Raw genomic sequence first — 22,654 nt, 5'->3', positions numbered from 1 at the left:
TTTTAAAATGTTCGTTGAAGTCTAAGGATGATTCTTACGGGATTTCTAAAAAAATCTAATTATTGCCGGGAAAATCCTAAAAACAGCCTCTTTTTCACATACAAACGTTAGTATTTTCATATTTTTGCCATCGGATACGGAATATTTACTTAAGTCAATGGAGCGTTTTGGGTCTGATTTTTTTACTGTGCTCCAATTCGTATGAAACTTTGAAATTAGGTTTATCTTACTATCAAGTTCAAAAGTAAAAATAATTTAGACTCCTTTGCCATTTCCCGGGGGGATGACATCCCTCTCAATGGAGTAATTTCATTTTTTTTTCAAAATAACGTCGGATATCGATAAAAGAACTAATTATAAGAAAAAAATATTTTATAATGTTTTTCAAAGAAGCAAATACCCATCATTTTATTTGAAGCAGTTGTACATTTAAGATCCATATGGGTGGATGTATATGCATTTCGGTATAGACTGTAGTGTAAAAAAAGATAATTTTTAACTAATTGGTAAATATCAGTATAGGTTTTGAAAGAAATGGTAACTTTTGAATTGTAAACATAAATACAGAACAACGTCTGTCGGGTCATCTAGTATATTATATAATCGAAATGACTAACTATAAAATAATTTACTGTCATAAAAAGCCAGAATATTTCTGCAGTTGGAAAATCATTGTAACAACTGACGAAATTTTTTATTTTGTCATTAACATTTATCTAGAAAACTCTTACTCTCTCAAAGCTCGTATCTCAAATTTTGCTCGTATATCGAAACAACGAGTCGCTTGTAAATCTGGGTACCAATGCATTAGTAGACCAATCGCCCAAAAACCGTTAAAATTATAGACGACTCAGGCACAAAAATTACGAGGATCTTGTTAACCAGATAGTTCACTTTATACCAGTTTATGGACTCAAATTGGTTCTCACGTTCTATTCTACTCTCAAACTTGTTTGATATTGATATGTATACACAATAGGGTGGTCCTTAATAAGGACATTTTTGAACTTCCTTACTCTCAAGAGCTCAATTGGTTCCAAATTGATAAAAAACAATTCAATCTCAAAGTTATAGCTCTTAATATTGTTTTTTTAGATAGTGCGCAATTCAATCAAAGTTTTGTATAGAATAGCATAAAAAAAATTTCAAAAATTTTAAAAATGTTTTAGATATAATTTAGTAAACAAATAAATGAGTTTTATTCAAAGTTGTCGCTAAGTTATACCTAAATTTTTTTTTTAATTTTCAAAATTTTTTCCAAGCTATTTCCATACAAAGTTTGATTGAATTGCGCACTATCTAAAAGACAATATTAAGAGCTAAAACCTTCAGAAAATTGTTTTTTATCAATTTGGAACCATTTGAGCCCTTGGGAGCAAAGAGATTCGAAAATGTACATATTAAAAACCACCCTAATGCACAAATAGCAAATTATATTTTTTGTAAATTTATATTCATATTACCGTTTCAGTCTACGATAATTCAATGCAAAGACTATGCACCAATAATTATAAATAACATAGAACTTCAATTAGATAATTTAAATAACCAACAATAACAATACGCATTTAAATAATAAGCACAACATATCACCAGAATCATTCAATTTAATTTAAAAAAAAACTTTAAATATAATAATGACCCTCTAACTTCTTGCGGAGAAGTTATTTAATTTTGATACCAATATCAACATGCAATACTTTTTTTCCGGACGCACCAATTTTTACCATACATAACAAATACCAATTATGATTTCAAATCTTTACTATATTTTGCCTAAAAAAATATTGCTCTTATAAATATTCACTTACCTCGGAGGCACTGGTAGCAACGGAACTCAGTGCCGGCGATATGGTTCCTGTTGGAGACACTCCTTGTACGTTAGCGGGCGGGTTGAGAACAGTCGTGCACGTAGCAGATGCGGGCAAAGGGTGCATACTTTGGGACGTTGCATTCCTATCCCCCTTAAGACAATAAAATAAGATTATTAACTTCCAGTAGGGTATGTTATAGTAACCGCAAAAAAATCGAAAAGTATCTTTACGTCTCAATAGTTTCTGAACATGTTGGCATATTTTAGAAAAAATGAATGTAAGTGTGTGCGTGTGTGTGTATATATATATGCGGATACAAATTTTCGTCGACGATTTCGGAAGCACGAATTAACCGATTTGAGTAATTCAAAAAACAGTCGTTTCGCATTTTTGAGGAGACAGGTCCAGTGTTTCAAAGATACGGGGCAAAAAGTGCCAAAAATGGTAACCCTACTTCCAGTAGGGTATGTTATAGTAACCACAAAAAATCGAAAATAATTTTTTTTATATATCTTTACGTTTTAATGGTTTCTGCACATTTTGGCATACCTTATAAAAATGAATGTGTGTGCGTGTGTGTGTGTATATATATGCGGATACAAATTTTGGTCGACGATTTCGGAAACACGAATTAACCGATGTGAGTAATTCTTAAAACAGTCGAATCGTACTTTTGGGAGACGTGCTGACTAGTTTTTGGCAAAGGCAGGTCCAGCTGTTTCAAAGATACGGGGCAAAAAAAGCCAAAAATGGTAAACAATGAGGGTGTTTGATGATAACTGATTAAATTTTTGGAGAGGCAGGTCTAGCGGTTTCGGAGATCTAGTAAAAAGTAGAAAAGAATGCCATTTTGCGGACAAAAATGATGATCAGACATATGCATATAAAATTATCAGATATATTGTGGAGATTTTAATAATAATTATTTTAGTAATATCGTTTGTCCGTTAGACGGCGACGGGTCGCTTACGCGCTTCGATATTTCGTCTCTATGCAGCTAAGGCAGTGCGATTGGTTTGAAAAAAGTTCAAATTTTCAGAAATATTTAAAAATAAAACATATTTTTTTCCAAGAAAAGTCAATTCTTTTCAAAAATTGAAAAATTTTCAAAGGTTAAAAAAAATTAATCTTTTTTAAAAAATTTATGGTGCAGGAAGTTCCAGCAATTTGCCTTAAGGTACGGTACTATACTGCACTAGTTTTATTTGTATTAACGAAATGAAGAACTGATTAAATTTGTGGGAAGGCAAGTCTAGCGGTTTCGGAGATCCAACAAAATATAATTTAAAACAATGCCATTCGGCGGACAAAAATTATCATTAGACATATGCACATCCAATTTTGTGATATTTTATAGATTTTAATAAGTACAAATTTGTTAAAATTTCTATAGCTTTCTTAGAAACTTTAATTTTCGGTATGGAAAGTTTCAGCAATTTCCCTTAAGGCACGATGCCATGCACCACTAGTTCAGTTTTATAGATTAACTTCATAATATAAAAAAATAAAAGAACGAACAAATAAAAAGTCTGAGTACAAGTGGCATTTTGCCTTAAGGGTGTATACTGGCCTGTAATTTTGAAAAAATCTATTTTTTTTCGCAATATTTTCAAAGTTTGATTGTAGAAGAATGTGTAGAAGAAGATCTTTCAAAATTTTAGTTATTTTCAGAGATATAGCTGCTTGACCGCGACAATCTTCCTCTGTTTCCTTCCGCGGCAAAACTTTAAACGCATCTTTCTCGAATTTGTCTTTTTCGATTCGATACCCACGATTTCTCAACTTCTACCATACCGATTTACTTAAATTTTTTACAGCGTCTTCTTTATAGACTTCTCTAGAAATATTTCTATAGACTTTATAGAAATATTTTTCTTTCAGGCAGTCGCTACTTTGCGAAAAAATATGTTTTAACTTGTCTGTAGATCATACAATGGCGACATTAATCTAGATTAATAATATATTTTTGTATATTTCTTCAGATTATTTGAACGGCTAAAATCAAGGGTATAGTCAGGTGCCAAATTTAGGAATCCCCCACATTACCACCTTCTAGAACTTTATGACAATTTTTTATTTTTATCTTTTCTAGAACTTCAAAACATAAATCAATACTTTGTAAAAAATATAGTTAAAATATTGTTCGCACTTTTCACGACCTTTCCAAAATCGCATAAAATTCATGCTTCTAGATCAGAATACCCCCACATTATGACGATATAATATGGAAATTTGGACTTCATAAAATCTTAAAATGCAATAATGTCGTCGAAAAAAAATTTAACAATTAGTTGCGAAGATCTTAACCAAAGTCTTATCAGCACGACTCGACACTAATGTATTTCTAACAGTTTATAAATTCTTAGATTTTTAAAATCGGTTCAAAGTTTTGGGCTAAGACCTGGACGAAAACTTTTGATTTATTGCTACTTTGCTAGTTGTCGCAAAAAAACTGTTACATAAACAGTTTTAAATTTTTTGAAAACGACGCAGCAGTTATTGAGAAAACGTCAATGCAAGGCCAAATTTTGGCTCACATATACACATACTTTTTCCAATTTTGATTTCAAATGATTCGAATGACTGGAAACGTCCAGAAAACAAAATTAGAACACTGGTAAAAATATTCTGATAAAAAAATTCTTCGTTGACATAGTTGACAATAACTGTGGCTAAGTGTTTTTCAACGATCTCAATTTTAATATATGTAGTATTTATTATGAATAACTAGAAATTTTACTGCATATATTTTATAAACGTTATATTATAAAGTGGTGTAAAAATAAATGTAAATAATGATATACAACGTTTGTAAATAACTATAATTCAGGAAGATTTTTATAAGTGATCAATATGAAAAAGTATATTGCAAGAATAATTTACACATTAAATAATCTTCGGTAATATCACATAAATATTTCACTCTAATTTTTTAAAAAACGCTCACAAAACCATCAGCATTTTCACGGCCGAATCGTGCAAAACTCTTGGACACTAATTGCCAATGAATTGTACAAATATCACACAAACAAATATATATATATATATATATATATATATATATATGTGTGTGTGTGTGTGTTTGTATGTGTACGTATATATCTCTTACAAATTCAATGAAATGTCGCACAGCGCATGGGCGTCCCAGAACGTAAGAATTTCAAGCACTAAACTAGAGGTGTATGGTGTTATGCTCTAAGGCAAATAGCAGAATATTTCCGTTTAATAAACAATTTACTTATAATTACATTATTTGAAAAAGAACATAATATGCAAATATAAAAAAATAATAAAACATTTAGAGTTTAACAACTGGACAGGCCGTATCTTGTAGGCAAATAATAGTCAGTGCCAGTGAACTATTTGACTAATCTGTTTTCACAGAGCTAGAAATTTTTTTAACGATATTTTATGATCGACCCATTTAGAAAGTACCGTTCTGACAGTCATTCTGCGATTGCGTCATCATCCCTTCATTTTGTGAAAATTGTCAAAGAAATTTTTTTCATAACTTGCTCCCACAAGGCTCAAATTTTGAGGGTCTCACTACTCAGTGATCTTTAACAACTTCAAATTATTACATTTATCTTCAAAATTACTTCTTTTTTGTAAAGACAGATTGTAGTTTAATAGAAAAATTAAAAAACATGGTTTATTTAAAATATGTCTAATTAATTTTATAACAACCGACTAACCATTGATCCAATACTTTCCTGGCGCGATTCTGTATATTTTTAGGCAATTACATATTATTATCTAGCAACTTGTTTCAGTTTCAATCTGCACGGTCAATTTAGTTGTAATTGATTCTATCACAACAAATATTTAGGATATGTTGCCTTTGGGTCATGAACAATGAAAGAATAACCATAATACATAAATGCGCAATCATATTTATCATCGTGCAGTGGTGTAGTAAACAAGAATATCTCATAAAAACTATTAGCGTGAGCGATGTACGATCTATATATAAACTTACTTGGTATGCGTCTGAGGAACCATTCTGGTGCTTCGAAAATGATTCACTCAAATATTGGCGCACTTGACTTTTCTGCTTCTGGATTACATGGTATCGAGTAGGATTTTCCAGTACTGTTCGAACCTGCAGAATTAAAAATATAGAAATAATTAGTTCAAAGTATATTAAATTATTAAAACATATAAAACTAAACAAATAAAACAATTAAAACATATATTAATTCACACGGTATTTTTTTTTTTTTTTTGAAACCTATTTTTACTCTTACTCAAATTGTATTTTTTATTAATGTAAGTAGAAGTAATAATACTGGTATCTTCTCATTGTCATGTATTTATTAACATCCAGTAGGGTAAGTTATAGTAATGGGCCAAAAATCAAAAATTAAAATTTTTGCATATTTTCACGTTTTAGAGATTTCTGAACATTTTGGCACACATCAGAAAAAATGATGTGTGTGTGTGTGCAGAGACAACTTTTCGTCGACAATTTCCAGCGTACGAATTAACCGATTTGAATGGTTCAAAAATCATTCCATTCCTATTGATGAGGACACTGATTAGATTTGGTGAAGGCAGGTCCAGCGTCTTCGGAGATATGGAGCAAAAAGTGCTAAAAATATCAGTTTTTAAGGGAACGGATCAACCGATTTGAATGATCTAAAAAGCATTCGATTCGCAATGACGGGGAGTGGTGATTAGATTTTGACAAACGCAAAAGAGTTGTTCTAATATTGAATGCATCAAAAAGAGATAGGCCAACCATGGGTTTGCCTTCTAAAAGTAGATCATTAACCCTCCGTCGGTCGGAGTGGTCTGGTCAGACTTTTTTCGATTTTCAATTAAAATCAAATCGATTTTAGTAATCCTATCGACTTGAAATTTCTAGACTTTTCCTAAAATTTCATTAGCTGCCGATCAATGAAAAAATCAGAACGAAAAAATGTGTGGTCCAGCCAGACCACTCTGACCGTTCGAAAGTAAATAAATATCCGACCGACGGAGAGTTGAGAAGTCATCACAGCACGCTTATAGGACTAATATGTTCTGTTTTCTATTACTAATATATACATAAAATATAGATATCTGTATGTTGCCAACCTGCATCAAGCAGTATATTAGAACTTCATAGTCGCATTTCTCTAAAGACTTCTTAATGATGTGGTTTTTAGAAGGCAACCACACATTTTACCTTTTATACTTGACGACTTACATTAGTATTAGTTGATCTAATAATAAGTATCAAAAAGAGAAAAAAAAAGAGAATCAACCGTTGGGTTGCTTATTTTTACTTTTACTTAAATCGAATTTTTATTTAAAGTAGAAGAAATGCGGGTAACTTCACATTGTAATTTGTTTATTACGTTTTGTTTATCATAGTAGCTTAATATCCACTAAGGGCAGTTGTAAATTATATCATAATTATATTATGTATATATTATTAATAGCAATCAGCTTAATAATCCTATAATATTATTCCAATGAGATTATAATTAGATATTGTTAATGACATAGCTTCAGAAGGCAACCCAACGGCTGGCCTCTTTTTGATAAACTTATTTGAATAACTACTATTAATGTCAGCATTATAAAAGAGATAGGTCATCCGTGGGGTTTCCTTCTAAAGCCACATCATTAACAAATCATCACGACAAGGCTATAAAACTTTCAAGCTTTGATTCTCATTGATTCAGCTATGTTGGGTAGTAGTTATTTTTACTAGACAACAAAGTAATAAATATTAATGGGTACTACATAATGTCCTAGGACATGTCCGCGAGCTGAGTTAAACTCCAGATTAATTCATAGAAGAATGTGAAAAAGTTTTCAACATTTTTTATCTATATTTTCAAGTGAAAATGAACATCGCTAATGTACGATCTCTGGTTGCCCAGAGCAAAGTTCGAGCCTTACGATCCTGTCTACACGAGTCAGTGAGCTTTACAATTGCGCCATGACGACATCACTAGACAACATCTCGCTATCCATATTTTATGTATATATTATTAATACTAAACAGAACTTAATAGTCCCACAAACTTGCTGTGATCGCTTCTTAATGATGTATTGACCTATCTCTTTTAGATGATCTTAATATTAGAATACTGATCACTTTTTATTGAATGCAACAAGACCGGGTAGCGGCTATTTTTACATAACAATCATAACATACTGCTGTCAATTTGATGTGGTAAAATAGGATTTTTCTATATTTGCTCTTATTCCATCCTGAACATCAACAAATTTTTGGTCATACTTAAAAAAAGTCTAAACCGAGTTTCAATTATTTCATTAGGCGTCTGGGTATGAGTTAAATAGAATATTACATAAAAAATAGTGTTGGGTATTCATGTTAAGTATCTTTAACGCTTTCAAATTGTTTTCCAAAAGACTTTTAGTTGGCTTTTGTGCTTAATACCATTCGATAAAAAATGAAAACAGAGGAAAAGCTTTGCATATTTACACCAGAGCAAAGTAGTAATGCAAAAGTAATATATGTTCAAAGTGATGGATTCAACAGTTTCGTTTCCGAATTATGATATATGGTTATTCTAATTATTAAACTAACATTATTTTATGTTGTTATAAATTTAAATTTGCAGCAAAAAATAAGAAACATTATCCAATGTAAGTAGCTTAAAAAGTGAACTAAAAGTGTAAAATGATTGTAAAAAAATCAGTTAGGCTCTTTGACTAATCGCTGTAATTATTGAATTTAATTTAACATTATGGAATCATCAGAAAAAAAGTACATGAAAACTATCAGATTTTTGTAAAGATTTTAATAATATGCAGTATAAATTTCTACTAACTGTTTTGCAACTGATTTTAATTGAACAGTTTAATTTTGAAAAAAATAGTTTCGAACTAATTATGGGCGAAATTAATTTGACTTTATAGTTTCGAACTATTTATATACTAACATATTTGTTTGTTGTTTAAAATGTAAATATTTTCCTCGTCAGAAATTCCTTAACATCAACAATAATAATAACTCAATCGAAAATATTCAACAAATATGTTCATCTCCACAATTGAAACATCTTGTTTTCTTAAAATTTTCCGCTGGAGGTAAATTTAACAGAAATTAATGATACACCAAGCCTGAAAATGTCATATTTATCAAATTATATCAAATAGAGTATTAAAAGTTGTTAAATGTATAATTAAGAATCTATATACTTAATCTGTTTTTGTAAATTATTTTTTAAAACCCATTAAAACTCATTATAAGACTAGTTATTGCTGTGTATTTGAAAACTATATATAGAACGTTCACGCTTGACCTTTATTTCAGTGCCAAATTATTACGAAAGGATGGTAAAACTTATATTGTAATTTACTGCAAATTACTAATAAAGAATAATATTATTAATCGAAAGAAATAAATATTAATTAGTTGCAACAAAAATTACTAAAGATATTTAGTGATACATATGGACCCCCAAGGGTCTATGACAACTTTCAAGGGGTCCACATCAGCAAAAAGGAGTTTTGGAGATCCACGATAGTGGATTACATGACACCTTGTTAATATAAATTTTTTATTATTATTTTAAAGTCAATTAATAAATGTCTAAACTTGTATTTGTATCTTTACATGAAATGTTTAATGCAAATTGTTAGTACAAATAGATAATTATCGAAAAATCGGTATCGACACAAACAAGTTTGGGAATGTATGAGCTAAATGTATATCAAACTATCATTTCGTAAAATCACTTTAAAATTTAAAAAATACATTGTGCCTGTTTTCCCTCTGGCTGTCCTTTCCTTACCCGCCCAAAGGGCAAAAAGAAACAGATAAAAAATTTAAAAAAAAAATAGTAGAACAAAAACATATTTCTATAATTAGGAGGTAACTGTTAATTTTACTGAACATAGTTCGATAGTTGTTTCTTTATACATGTTATGTGTTGTCAAGTAGTTCATTTAAATTACGTTTAAATAAATGATGTTAGCGAAAATGTTCTAGAAATATTGAAAATTATAGATTGTACAATTTCTGTTCACTTAAAGGTTTTAAAATCAAAAACAACAGAAAATATTTATTAGCAGTTTTAAACAAACTAAAAACTTACGACTTCTTTACGTAACAATAATTGTTTAGGGATAAATTAAAAACCAATTTTTTTTAATAAACCAATTTTTTAAAACACAGTTATTAACATAAGTGCAAAACCTTCTGTTTCTGAACTATGATCATTTTTCTTTTAAGACTGTATAAAATTCGGCATAATTTATATGGTAATTATGAAAACATAATTAACTTTAATATATAACATCGCTTTTAGTATGTAAATTACTAATCGAATTTTAATAAGTATTTTTTTTTATTCAAACTTTGTAAATGCTTTTAGTTAAACTATATTTAAAAATAAAGATAACTGATAGCATAAATTTAAAAATATTTAAAATATACTTTTAATTTAGAAAATAAACATATTGAATCTGAGACAATATTTTTTCTAGTAAAATACGAGACAAAAAGTGAAAATTCGGGACTGTCCCAACCAAACCAGGACGTAAACAAAAATATTTGTTTAAACAAAACTGTTTTTTTTTTGGTAAAAAAGCTTGCTTGAAAAATTGCTCGATCGTTTTACCGTATTTAGAAAAAAGACTATGTAATAAAAAGGATACAAAATACTTTGAAAATAACTAAATAAATTTTGAAAAGAAAACGCTGTATTATCACTGCATAGATTTTTTCTCGCCGCCCGCATTTAATTTTTTAAATTTCGTGGCGGTTTAATACTAGTTAATAATTTACAAAGCTTAATTTATACTAATGCACATTATAATATAAAAATACTAAATTAAAAAAGTTAATATTTCATAAATTAAAGCAATAAGAAAAAAATCGGCTTAAATTTTAACAGTAACATAATTACAAGAAAACGGCTCTATAGATCTTCACCTAAAACTAATCAGTATCATTCCCATCCAATATCTTCCGAACAGTTTTTGATTTTTTAAAATCGATTCTGGATTATAAACTGAAATGTGGACGAAAAGTTTAACACCTATACCAAATTACAAAGAAACGACTCAGCCGATCGTCGTAAACTGAGAAACGATAGTCCTCATACAGATTTATCGAATGGCTTTTAAATTTTTAAAATCGGTTTAGGCATTTTGAGCTAACGTCGACCAAAGGTCTAATTTTGACAAACGCCAAAAAATCGCGACTAATTTTTGCAAACTTTGACATATTTTTAAAATTTAACCAATTGTCATAGGGCCATGATATTTTAGTATTACCTAGAAAACGACCATGATATCTATCGTCAAAAAAAAATTCATAAAAATCGTCGAAAAATTAATTTTCAACCGTTAATTACAAGAAATTGTGCCAGCAAATCTTTACTAAAAACTAATCAGCACGATTTCCAACCAACATATTTCGAACGGATTTTGAATTTTCAAAATCGATTCAGAATTGCGGGCTATAAAACGTGGACAAATTTTTTTTCACTTTCCTGCTATTTACAAAGAAACGGCTTGACCGATCGTCAAGCAAAACCGACAACGGTAGTCCTCATCGAGATACATCGAATGGCTTTTAAAATTTTGAAATCGGTCCAGCCGTTTTTGAGGAAACGTCGATTCAACGTAAAACATCTGTTCACATACACACTCACAAATATACTTTTTCCAAATTCGGTCACATTCGATTCAGAATGGCTTGAAACATCGAGAAAACATAAAATTAGCGGATCAGGTTTTTTGACATAAATTTTTCCTTTGGGAAGTTAATAATTTTCTGATGGAAGAAATTGAATTAAAAAAAATTCTATTTTAGAAATGCTTAGCGAGCAGCAAAAAATATTTAAATAGCCATATGGAGGGTTGCTCAACCTTGATCTATTGTGTTCGACGCTTCAATACGAACTGAGTATTGTTGTATATACAAACGGCCGAGTGCCTCAGAGAAGATAGCAGAGTGATAAGCTAGACTTACGTTATCCCTCAGGAAAATTGCCGTTTGAAAGGGGTTAAATTATTATATTTTTGTATTTTTAACGCATCAAAAATTGTCGATTTTTGGTGCAGTCGCTTTGTGTAAAATATTTCGATGCAATCTTTAACGTGTTAAATAATACAAGAATTCAATTTAGAAAACTGAACTTTCCTTTTTCTAATTCAATTTAAATTAGTCAACAATCGGTCAATTTTAATGTTTATTGCTACATTTACTATCTAACCTGTAACACTTGCGGTGGCACGGCGCGCTCGAGGCTGAGTGCGGCCGTAGCGGTGACGTTGGCGTTCGCGGCGACCTGCCTGCTGTCTTGCGGCTTTTGTTGTTCCAATCTGTTAGAGTTCTGCTGCAGCTGATACTGAATTTGTTCGCGTTGCAATTGCTGCTGCTTTTGTTCTTGGAGTTGCTGTTCCCGCATCAACTCCAACTTTAACTGGGTACGAGATTGCGGAGTCGACGTTTTGAACGACGTGCTAGTTCTGAAATAATAAAGACGCAATATAATAAACCAAATATTATCTACATATATATAAAAATAAGTCGGGTTTTCCATCCTGACAATGTAACTCCATAACGCACGAACCGATTTCGACAATTTTGCATTCGTTGGAAAGGTCTCGGGCTCCGCAAGATTTATTGGTAAGAAAATTAGTGGTGCATGGCATCGTGCCTTAATGCAAATTGCTGGAACTTCATGCACCGTAATTAAAAATTCGAGTAATAACATTAGTGAGAATTATCAGAATAATGCTTGGTTAAGTCAACGAGCAATTCTTACCGCAAAGAATAATGATATACATGCACTGAATTTCACCATTCAATCAAAAATTGCTGACGATTTGGTGAAATACCAATGATTCCGACTGGTCTTCCGTTTGATTTCAAACGATTGCAATTTCCAGTTCGCCTTGCGTTCGCAATAACAAGTGGCAAGGCCAATCGCTCAGTTTGCGAGATAAATTTCAAATAGATTATTTAGAAAATCATTGTTTTTTCCATGGGCAGTTATACGTTGCCTGTTCACAAGTTGGGAAACCATCCGCTTTGTTTGCGTTAACGTCAGACCAAAAAACAAAAAATGTGGTTTACCAAAGAGCACTTCAATGAAACGGATAATTTGCGGATTCACTTTTATTTACTTAGAGAAAACCAACTAAAAAACACTCCACTTTTGTAATCAAAATAAATTCATTACTGTTGTGTAATAAAATCAAATTTTTCCTGTACCAATATAAAACAAACAAAAAATTTCTTCATCTTTCTCACGAAACCATCTGGTGGCGAAACGGAGTTCGTCGGGTTTGCTAATATTATATATAAATATGATAAATAATGTATAATCAAAATCTATGCATAATTTTCCGTTATTTAGGTGGGAATCGCCAAAATATATAAATAATTTTTTAAAAGAAGAAAAGGGAGGAATGACCGTTAGGTGCTGAGCTATTGTGATAAGAACTAAAAACAACTGGTTTCGAATTCGATAACCATCTCGGCCAGCCCGATGTCAAGCGGTAGTGTGATACAGGTAACCCCCGTACAACACAGTAGTTACATTCCAGAAAGCTAGCGTGTTATGCGAATCTGTGTTATAAGGAACAAAGAACTAATACAAAAAGAGAAGTTAAGTTCCAAGGATTTTCTTACATATCATGATTTTATATTAAATATTGTTACATTTATTCATTTTTTTAAGAAGTAATGTATATTACTCGAATTATATGATTTTTTTTCGTCAAAATTAACAAGTAAGTACTATCCAACATGATCCTTTTTTTGCAAGATATCCTCATATTCTGAGCAGTTTTCTATGCTGCTTCCAGATCCCTGCATTATTTTTTGCAAAAAAAAATATATTTGCGATTACTTGCTTTTAGCAGAATGATATTTATATATTTAACACACGTAAAGTCATTTATTAAACTTTTATGCTCATTTTATTTAAAGAATTGCTTAAGAATTATTAACTTCCCGTAGGGTAAGTTATAGTAATCGCAAAAAAATCGAAAATGAAAATTTTTATATATCTTTACGTTTCAGAGGTTTCTGAACATTTTGGCATACCTTAGAAAAAATGGATGTATGTGTGTGTGTGTGTGTGTGTGTGTGTGTGTGTGTATGTGTGTGTGTATGTGTGTGTATGTATGTACGTGTGTGTATGTATGTGCGGATACAAATTTTCGTCGACGATTTCGGGAACACGGATCAACCGATTTGAATAATTCAAAAAACATTCGATTCGTATTGATAAGGAGACGTGCTGATTAGTTTTTGGCGAAGGCAGGTCTAGCCGTTCCGGAGATACGGGGCAAAAAGTGCCGAAAACGGTAACTCAGTTTCTAAGAGAACGGAGCGTCCGATTTTAATAATTCAAAAAACATTTTACTTGTATTGACAAGATAAAGAATTGATCAAATTTTCATAAAGGCAGGTCTAGCGGTTTCGGAGATCTAAGGAAAAAAGTAAAAAAAATGCCATTTGGCGGTCAAAAATGATCATTAGACATATGCACATCGAATTTTCAGATATTTTATAGAGATTTTAACAATAAGTATAAATTTTGTTTATTTTTCTATGGGTTCCGTATCAATGTTTACCCGCTAGACAGCGACGCCGCGCTTACGCGCTTTATATTTTGTATCTATGCAGTTAAAGCAGTACGATTGCTTTGAAAAACAAGTTCAGATTTTCCAAAATATGTCAAAATGAAGAAAACATTTTTTTTTTTCAAAAAAAAATTTTTTTTAAAAAATTTTTTCTAAAAAAAAATTTTTTAAAAAAAATTTTTTTCAAAAAAAAGTAATTTTTTGTCCAATTTATAGTTTCTCAAAAATCTTATTTTTTCGAAGTAAATTTTTTTCAAAAATGTTAATCGTTTTTACAAAAAATAATAATTTTTGGTACGGGAAGTTCCAGCAATTTGCCTTAAGGCACGATGCCCTAATTGCCTTAAGACAGAATTCCACTTACAGCTAGTTTAATATATTGTTCGGATAATCTTAAAAAAAATTTTCGATAGAACGTACGCGCTGTAATAATATATATCAAATTAATTATTTTTTGCACTAGTTTCATCACATTTATTGAGCTATTGTACGGCGATTTTACTAATATTAGATAAATAAAGTTTGCTTTTTATAGGTTGTACTATATTTCTTATTTTATGAAAACTTTACTCAATTCTTAAACCGTGTTAGAGTGAATCCGTGTTATGGAATTACCGTGCTACGCGGGGGTTTCCTGAATCAGGTTTTCAGTTTAGATTATAGGTATCAAGTGAATATATCCATTTCGGTATATTACTATATAATCAGAAAGACAATGATCAACTACTGGTTTATCTTGTAGAAGCACTAAGTTTTTAGTTATAATCATAGAACACTCAGTTTTGATTTCTGTTCAAACATAAACTAGTAAGTGGCATTTTACCACAAAGCAAACTATATAAACTTCCCGATACTTGAATATAATCAACATAACCATGTTAAAATCCAACTATTTATGTAAAATGTTCAACTGTTCATATAGAAAATAAAATCTTCGTTTTTACTAAAAAATAATCAATACAATTTCCAATTGAGATCATTCAAACATATTTGTACTATGTAAATTATATTTACATTCAATTATATTAAATCAATTTGTCATATTTCATGTCAATCTATGGTATGGTGTATTAAAAATGTGGACATCAACGGTTATCAGTAGCTACCTATGAATGAAGAGTTACATCAAAATCGTCAAAAAAAATGGAACAATTAATTATAAAGAAACAGACCGGCCTATCTTCACCAGTAATTTTACTAATTGAAGTAATTGATAATTTTCGAAGAGTTTAAATTTTTCAGATCAGTTTGGTGTTTTTTGCAAAGAAACGGCTCGAAAAATCGCATTGCAAACGGTAGTCTTTATCGAGTTTCATCAGATGATCTTTAAATTCGCACACTACACACTCACATATATGCATATTTTTTTCAAATTTGAGTCAAATAGTTGAGAATCACTTGAAACGGTTCTAGCAAAAACAAACTTCTCCTTCGAAAAGTGAAAAAATGTTTTAATACAATAAATACGAGCAAAACCATAAATTATACGACTTAACCTCTCTTAATGATTGATCTTAATGAGTGTAAGTATAGGTACCCTTGACAGCTAAATGGATTCTTTTCAAATGATCATCAAATGAATATTTGATGTTTTATAAATGAACACAATTTGCACACAACATGCAACATCCCATTGCAAAATATGACATAGAAACAAGGAATGCACATCAAAATTTTATTTCAAGAACCTATCTACATACAATTTTACTGCGATATAAAATTGAATGTAGATTTAGTCCAAGACACAGAAATCTATAAATACCACAGCACTAACAATATAAATATAACACAACTTATTAATTATCTAATTTTAAAACTCGCATAAACACCGATGTCTTATCGAAATATTTAGATGAATTTAATTCAAATTCATAATGAATATTTCCCATTAATTAATTTGCATTTATTTTCCAGCACGTTTTATATGTTTGCTAAATACACTAACGCTTTCGACAGCGAAAAAATTCAAGTTATTTGGCTGTGAATACTGCCAGCTGTAAATTTATTTTTACTGAACTAGACTTATCTTTCTCAACTACATCAAGACTAATGCAAATAAATTTTCAATGAACAATAACGCAAAGTATTTTTTTAATTAGCTATAGAAAAGCAACAGCAACATTTTAATCTCGATCAGGTGCTGAAATGATCGTTCATCGATGAAAATATTAACCTATTATTTATTGATATAAATAATAAATTATTATGCATACAAAAGTAAAGCAACATTATATTCTCTCGTTATGAATTCCAAGATCGTGAAATATTCATTGACATTTAAGATGTATGACTGATAAAGTTATTAACACCACATGGTAATCAAGAATATTCAAAAACATTGTAAATTTGTTAGAATAACCACAATACGAAGCTAAAACAAATTGGATCTGATAGCCTTAAATACTAGAATTAATTTTCTTGTATCCCAATATCCATAGTAGTGTTATAATATCATCAAAACATAGTTGCATTAAAATGTAAGTAGTTTGTAGTTTTTGTTTCTTCAGGATGACAACAACTAAGATATTCAATCTTAATATTCTAATATATTAATTTATTATAAATGTATTAAAAAATTCTATTGTTTAAATATTTTCAAAAATTAAAATTTATTTTTTTATACTGTTAACAATCTTTGCTTTTTTTATCTAACAGGTTGCAGAATAAATTGAATTAAAAAAAAGAAAGGGGTAATTAATCAAATCTATTCAAATTTCGATATTTTTAAAGGCAACGGTATTTTTGAAATATTTTTCGATAATTTTGAACCACATTATACAGTGTTTCCAGAAATAATGGGAAGTATTTAAATGTTCAACACAAAAACATTACAATATCATTAAAACTCATTTTAACGTTTTTGGAAATTAAGTTGTAAATTTCCTAATGGAACTTTTTTCATTCACGTTTTCGGGCGCACGGATGAGCTGATTTGAATGGTTCAAAAAATATTCCATTCCTTTTGATAAGGAGATGTGCTGATTAGTTTTTGTTAAAGGCAGGTCCAGCCGTTACACAGATACGGAGCAAAGAGTGCAGAAAATACAAACCGAGTTTTTGAGAGAACGGAGCATCCGATTTGAATGATCCAAAAAATCATTCAATTCGCAATGACGGGGAGAAGTGGCGATTAGTTTTTGGCAAAGGCACGTCCGACCGTTTCGGAGATACAGAGCTAAATGTGCAAAAAATGGCAGTTTTTGAGAGAACTAAGCGTCCGGTTTGAATGATTCAAAGAACTTTCTGCTTGTTTTAACAAAATAGTTGCTTTTGAAAAAAAAATTCATTTTCAATTTTTTTTCAATTTTTTTTAAAAAATTTTTCGATTTTTTTTATATATATATATTGAAAATAATTCAGATTCTGACTAAAATTCTAATATACTTTAAACAAATAATTTCAACTTTGCAATTCAGTTTATATCATTTTTACAAATGTTAGACTATATTACATTATTTATTTATAATAATCTATTTGAAAACATTCAATATTCCTCGAACATTTCTTTACGGTACGGGAAGTTCCAGCAAATTGCCTTAAGGCACGATGTCATACACCACTAGTTTTTAATTTTGGTCATTTAATAAACTTTAATAAACAAGAGTTTTTATTAGAATATTTGAACTTTTAATGTGCTACAATCAAATGATGAAATGATCATTTTCTTCAGCTTCATATTAGTTTGACAATCATTTAAATGTAAATAAAGATTTCATTTATAACTAGTGTCGTATTGAAGTAAATCAAATACATTTAACAAAAATTTTGAAGTATTTTGCTGAACTATAATGAAAAATGAATAAGTACGATAATTGAATAAAATTCAAAATTAGACTTTTTATTTGACCAAAATTCGGAGGATTATGTGTGCATTATATTGTACATTAATTTTGGCGACTACAATGTTGCTGCATACGTAAAATATAAATAAACATACAGATGGAACGAAGCTATTTATTCGGTATATTTTCTAACCTGTCAGACTCGGGCACGGCCTTGGACTTGAGCTCGTAATACATAAGATCTTGGGAGTTCTGAAGGCACGAAAGTGCATTTTCGAGCTCAGCATAACTCAAGTCAAGATCTTCGGAGCTCAACGCGGCCAAGTCGAAGCCCAAATCAATGCCCGATTCCTCCATGCCATCAGAGATAGATCAGTCTCGATGGTTTGAAAGAAATGTTTCAACAGGCACAAGAAAATTTATAACAATAATAACACTTGATTTTGGCACTTCAGTCGTATATACACAGTTTGAGATCTAGTCGTACATAAACCTTACGGAATTAAATATTAAACAGTACCGTCGCAACCACCACAAACCGACTAAAATACTGATGACTTTAGTTCCGCCAACATTGCTTCACCAGTTTAGTCGAACACGTGCTGTCGCGTCGGACGGTTCGCTTGCGCGCGCATCAGACGTGCGATTCATCGCAGTTCGGAAATTTCAATAATAATACTATGTTGTTAAGAAATAACTAATAATAAATGTACGTCATTATTGTGAAAATTAGTCTTATATACAGAATAAAATAATTTTCAGTTGTAACTTCGCAAGAAAGTTGACAGATTGAAATAATAAAACAATAGAATGGTACTATTGCGCTGATCAGTGTGAAGAAAAGTCGTTTACATTTGAATCCGCATAATATTTCGTTGCACCGTACCGCAGTGCCAAAAGAATCAAGAGTGAAATATTAATTATGTCATTTTTAAACTAATACTTATTTATGTGCTTTCATAATAAATAAATGTTGTTTACCTGATTAATCTGTTTTAATTATTAAATATTATTAACTCCATTCCTGAGGGGACGACAACGTATTTCTGTCTGTGCACACGTTTGTCTCCTCTGAGGCACTCATATGTTTGTATACATCAGGTCGTATTGAAGCATCGAATAGAATAGATCGAATAATATACGGCCCTTTAAATATTTTTCTGCCGCCGGCCAAGTATTTCTAAAGTAGAATTTTTAACTTTCCGTAGGGTAAGTTATTGTAATTGGCCGAAAATCGAAATTGAAAATTTTTACATTTCTCGACGTTTTGAAGGTTTCTGAACATTTTGGCATACCTCAGAAAAAATGGATGTGTGTGTATGTATGTATGGATACAAATTTCCAGTCACGTTTTCGGGCGCACGGATCAACCGATTTTAATGGTTCAAAAAGCATTCGATTCCTATTGATAGGGAGATAAGCTGATAAGTTTTTGCCAAAGGCAGGTCCAGCAGTTATGGAGACAAAGAGCAAAGAGTGCAGAAAATAGAAATCGAGTTTTTGAGAGAACGGAGCATCTGGTTTGAATGTTCTAAAAAACATTCAATTAGTAATGATTGGGAGAAGTGTTTATCAGATTTTGGCAAAGGCAGGCCCAGCCATTTCGAAGATACGGAGCTAAATGTGCAAAAAATGGCAGTTTTTGAGAGAACTAAGCGTCCGATTTAAATGATTCAAAGAACTTTCTGCTTGTCTTAACAAAATAATTGATTTTGGAAAAAAAAATTTGTTTCAACTTGTTCTCTTCAAAATTTACTATTAGATATTATCGAAGTGTTTTTACCCCTTTTTATTATATAATCTTTTTTTAAATACATTAAAACGACCTAGCAATTCGTAAAGCAAAATTTTTATCAAAAAAGACACAACATATAAAAACCGATATACGTATTATACTCTTCTGTGAAATTATAAACTAAACTGTCACGGCGCTAATTAATTACAGCGACACTGAAATCAATCCGCAAAATGGAAATTCTGGAAATATCTTTAAACTTTAACATACTGCTGAAAATAAATTTAATGTGTTCTTTAATGTCCACAAATTCACGTGAAACAAATTGCATAACATATACACTAATACTAAGTTTACAGAAGGTGCGTTCATCAGAAAGCGGCAACGAGTTGCTATCAGATTGTTTTTTAATCAGTGCCGAGTGGTAAAGGGTAATTATTAAATAAGTTTTTGTAAAATAAAACATGCTGTTGCATTCAAACAGATATAATTTGACGAACACTATTGGACTATGCAGGATGGAGCAACAGTTCTTATTCATTTGAAACTGAAATGTTGAAAATGTTCGTATCACCGTACAAATAACGTTGATTTCTATGCTTTCACAATCAATTGGTATTTTTTATACAATTAACCTAAATTGTTATTGAGCACACTTAACCCCTTAATCTACAATTTATTCAAAGATCATATCATACCGATCCAGATTTTTTCTTTTCTTTACCAAATACTAATATTGTATTTTGAAGTTTTGTACATGTAAATATTTTGTAATACTTGCGTCTAACACAATTATTGAATATGGCTCGATCACATTACATCTGGCACGATTACCGTACGAGGGCTACGCCTATAATATTTTCATTTGGCCTAACCATCGCACGCGTCTCTGCTCGTTATTGTAGGTTAAGGGGTTAAGCATAAAAAAAATGTAATACTCACTTATCACACTCAGTTATGAAGAATCCAAGCCCTAATACCGCACTAATACCACAAGCACTAATATCACTAACATAAAACTGCCCTGATTTCTTCAAAATGCGACGACGCCGACCCTAATACTTGACGCCGGGTCGACGCGCCGTTCGTTACGATGCCAACGGAATGCAGGTACCGAATGAACTAGAGACAACAATTATAGACCAGAAATTTGAAGTTGTATCATGGCTGTATCCAAATATCGATACATATCGAGATACACACAATAGCGCGCCCTCTGTCGGTGTATTTGATTTTAATTCATATCCATAATATTTTTTCAGAAAACACTTTGGCAACTGAGCAGACCGTATCTTGAAAGCAAATAGCAAGCATTTGAGCATCAGAAAATTTTTAACGACTAGCCGTACTTGCAATCATTCGCATGGATTTTAAGGAGAAAAAAATTGTATTTTTATGTTAATTGCTATTTATTTACTTTTTTTGTATTAGCTTTATTGAGATAATTTACCTATATAAAATATTTGTTGAACAATTTATTTTGTAGGCTAATACAACACTTTTGGCCTTTCTCATGATTTGATTTGATTGGATTTGACTTTCTTTTAATCATTACTATGTATATATAAAAAATGAATCAGTGGTACTTGGCATTATGCTCTGAGTCAAAATTGTTTGATTTGAACATCTACTTGAAAATAGTTTAAACAATCGTTATTAATCATGATTAATATTACATTTACATTACATATATAATTACATTTTATTATTGTAATTTCATTATTACAATCTAAAATAATCTAATAAAGCCGCTTTAAATACGTCATTTATTTCTACATTAGCCCTTTGGCTGCAACTAACAGAAAAAAATTGTCGCTCACAGTGAATAAATCATAAATTTTATTTAACTGCAATACATTTTAATTAACCTTTGATTAATACATTTAATAATAGATCTTTTAACGGGAGGTTATCCATATACAACTGCTCATTGACCTCCAGTGCGAGCAAGGTACTTTAGCTGAAAATTCAGTATTGTAAAATTAAATACAAACATTAAGTACAAGAAAACTAACACCTCACAATCTTCTATATTTTGTATAGCCTTTAACAGATATATATATATATATCATAAAAGAATCATGATAAATTCTATTATGAATAAGGATGGACACAACAATATTTTCAAAAGTATTAAATGTTAAAGATTGCATTTCAGTTTTATATATATTTTATTGCAAAGAATAGGTATTCATCTTATGAGACCAATTTCAAATTACATTATTGCTCGATGAAGAACTATTTTAACATCTTATAAGATTTCAAGATTAATAATAGGAAAATGATCTTAAATATTGAATTATAGTAAAATAGGTACTTTACTTTAAATATAAAGTATAAAGAATAAAAGTTATATGAAATATTTAAAAAAAATCTTGTAATAGATGCTTGAAACAACTTTCACCATCATAAAAAACATTGATTCATTTGAAACCGAAATTTACTGAACTATTTCAATTCTTAAGGCATTGTAAATAACTTAGGAGGCAATGGTAGCATGTAAAAGTGACTTTTTTTTTATTTTACACAGTCTTTACTTGGTCAGCAGATATATTTGGATCCCATATCTACAAATAAGACCTTTGACTTATAGGATTTACATAGGAAACTTAGAAGATTACCTCCAAGCAAACAGTTAAACCTGTTTCAAACTTCAAAAATTTAACTGTAGCATTTTAAATTCAATATTGATTTTTAAGAAAATTTAAATTTTAAATGCAACACTAGATCTTCATACAGTGAACATCAACAAA

The 22,654-nt window shown here is 30.4% G+C and overlaps 1 protein-coding gene across 2 annotated transcripts in view; it reads right to left on the bottom strand.

Annotated features, from left to right (window-relative positions):
• LOC113378851 (microphthalmia-associated transcription factor) overlaps window positions 1–21,021 on the bottom strand; it is a 141,094-nt gene extending 120,073 nt beyond the window's left edge. Inside the window, exons 1-4 of one of the 2 annotated variants that reach the window (XM_026619473.1) lie at window positions 20,844–21,021; window positions 12,002–12,257; window positions 5,794–5,916; window positions 1,812–1,964 (exon numbers count right to left, since the gene is read on the bottom strand). In XM_026619473.1, the coding sequence (XP_026475258.1) occupies window positions 1,812–1,964; window positions 5,794–5,916; window positions 12,002–12,196 (471 nt within the window). In that variant the 5' untranslated portion in view covers window positions 12,197–12,257; window positions 20,844–21,021. Of the gene's footprint in view, window positions 1–1,811; window positions 1,965–5,793; window positions 5,917–12,001; window positions 12,258–18,359; window positions 18,702–20,843 lie in introns of those variants that run through there. The other variant, XM_026619472.1, reaches the window with a different exon arrangement.
• Between the last annotated feature and the right edge of the window lie 1,633 nt (window positions 21,022–22,654).

The sequence above is a fragment of the Ctenocephalides felis genome, unplaced genomic scaffold (genome assembly GCF_003426905.1).
Source record: "Ctenocephalides felis isolate EL2017-DRISC unplaced genomic scaffold, ASM342690v1 CF-g0.4_SCAFFOLD_01886, whole genome shotgun sequence".
Lineage (NCBI taxonomy): Eukaryota > Metazoa > Arthropoda > Insecta > Siphonaptera > Pulicidae > Ctenocephalides > Ctenocephalides felis.
This window is presented reverse-complemented; position numbering and strand designations above follow the sequence as displayed.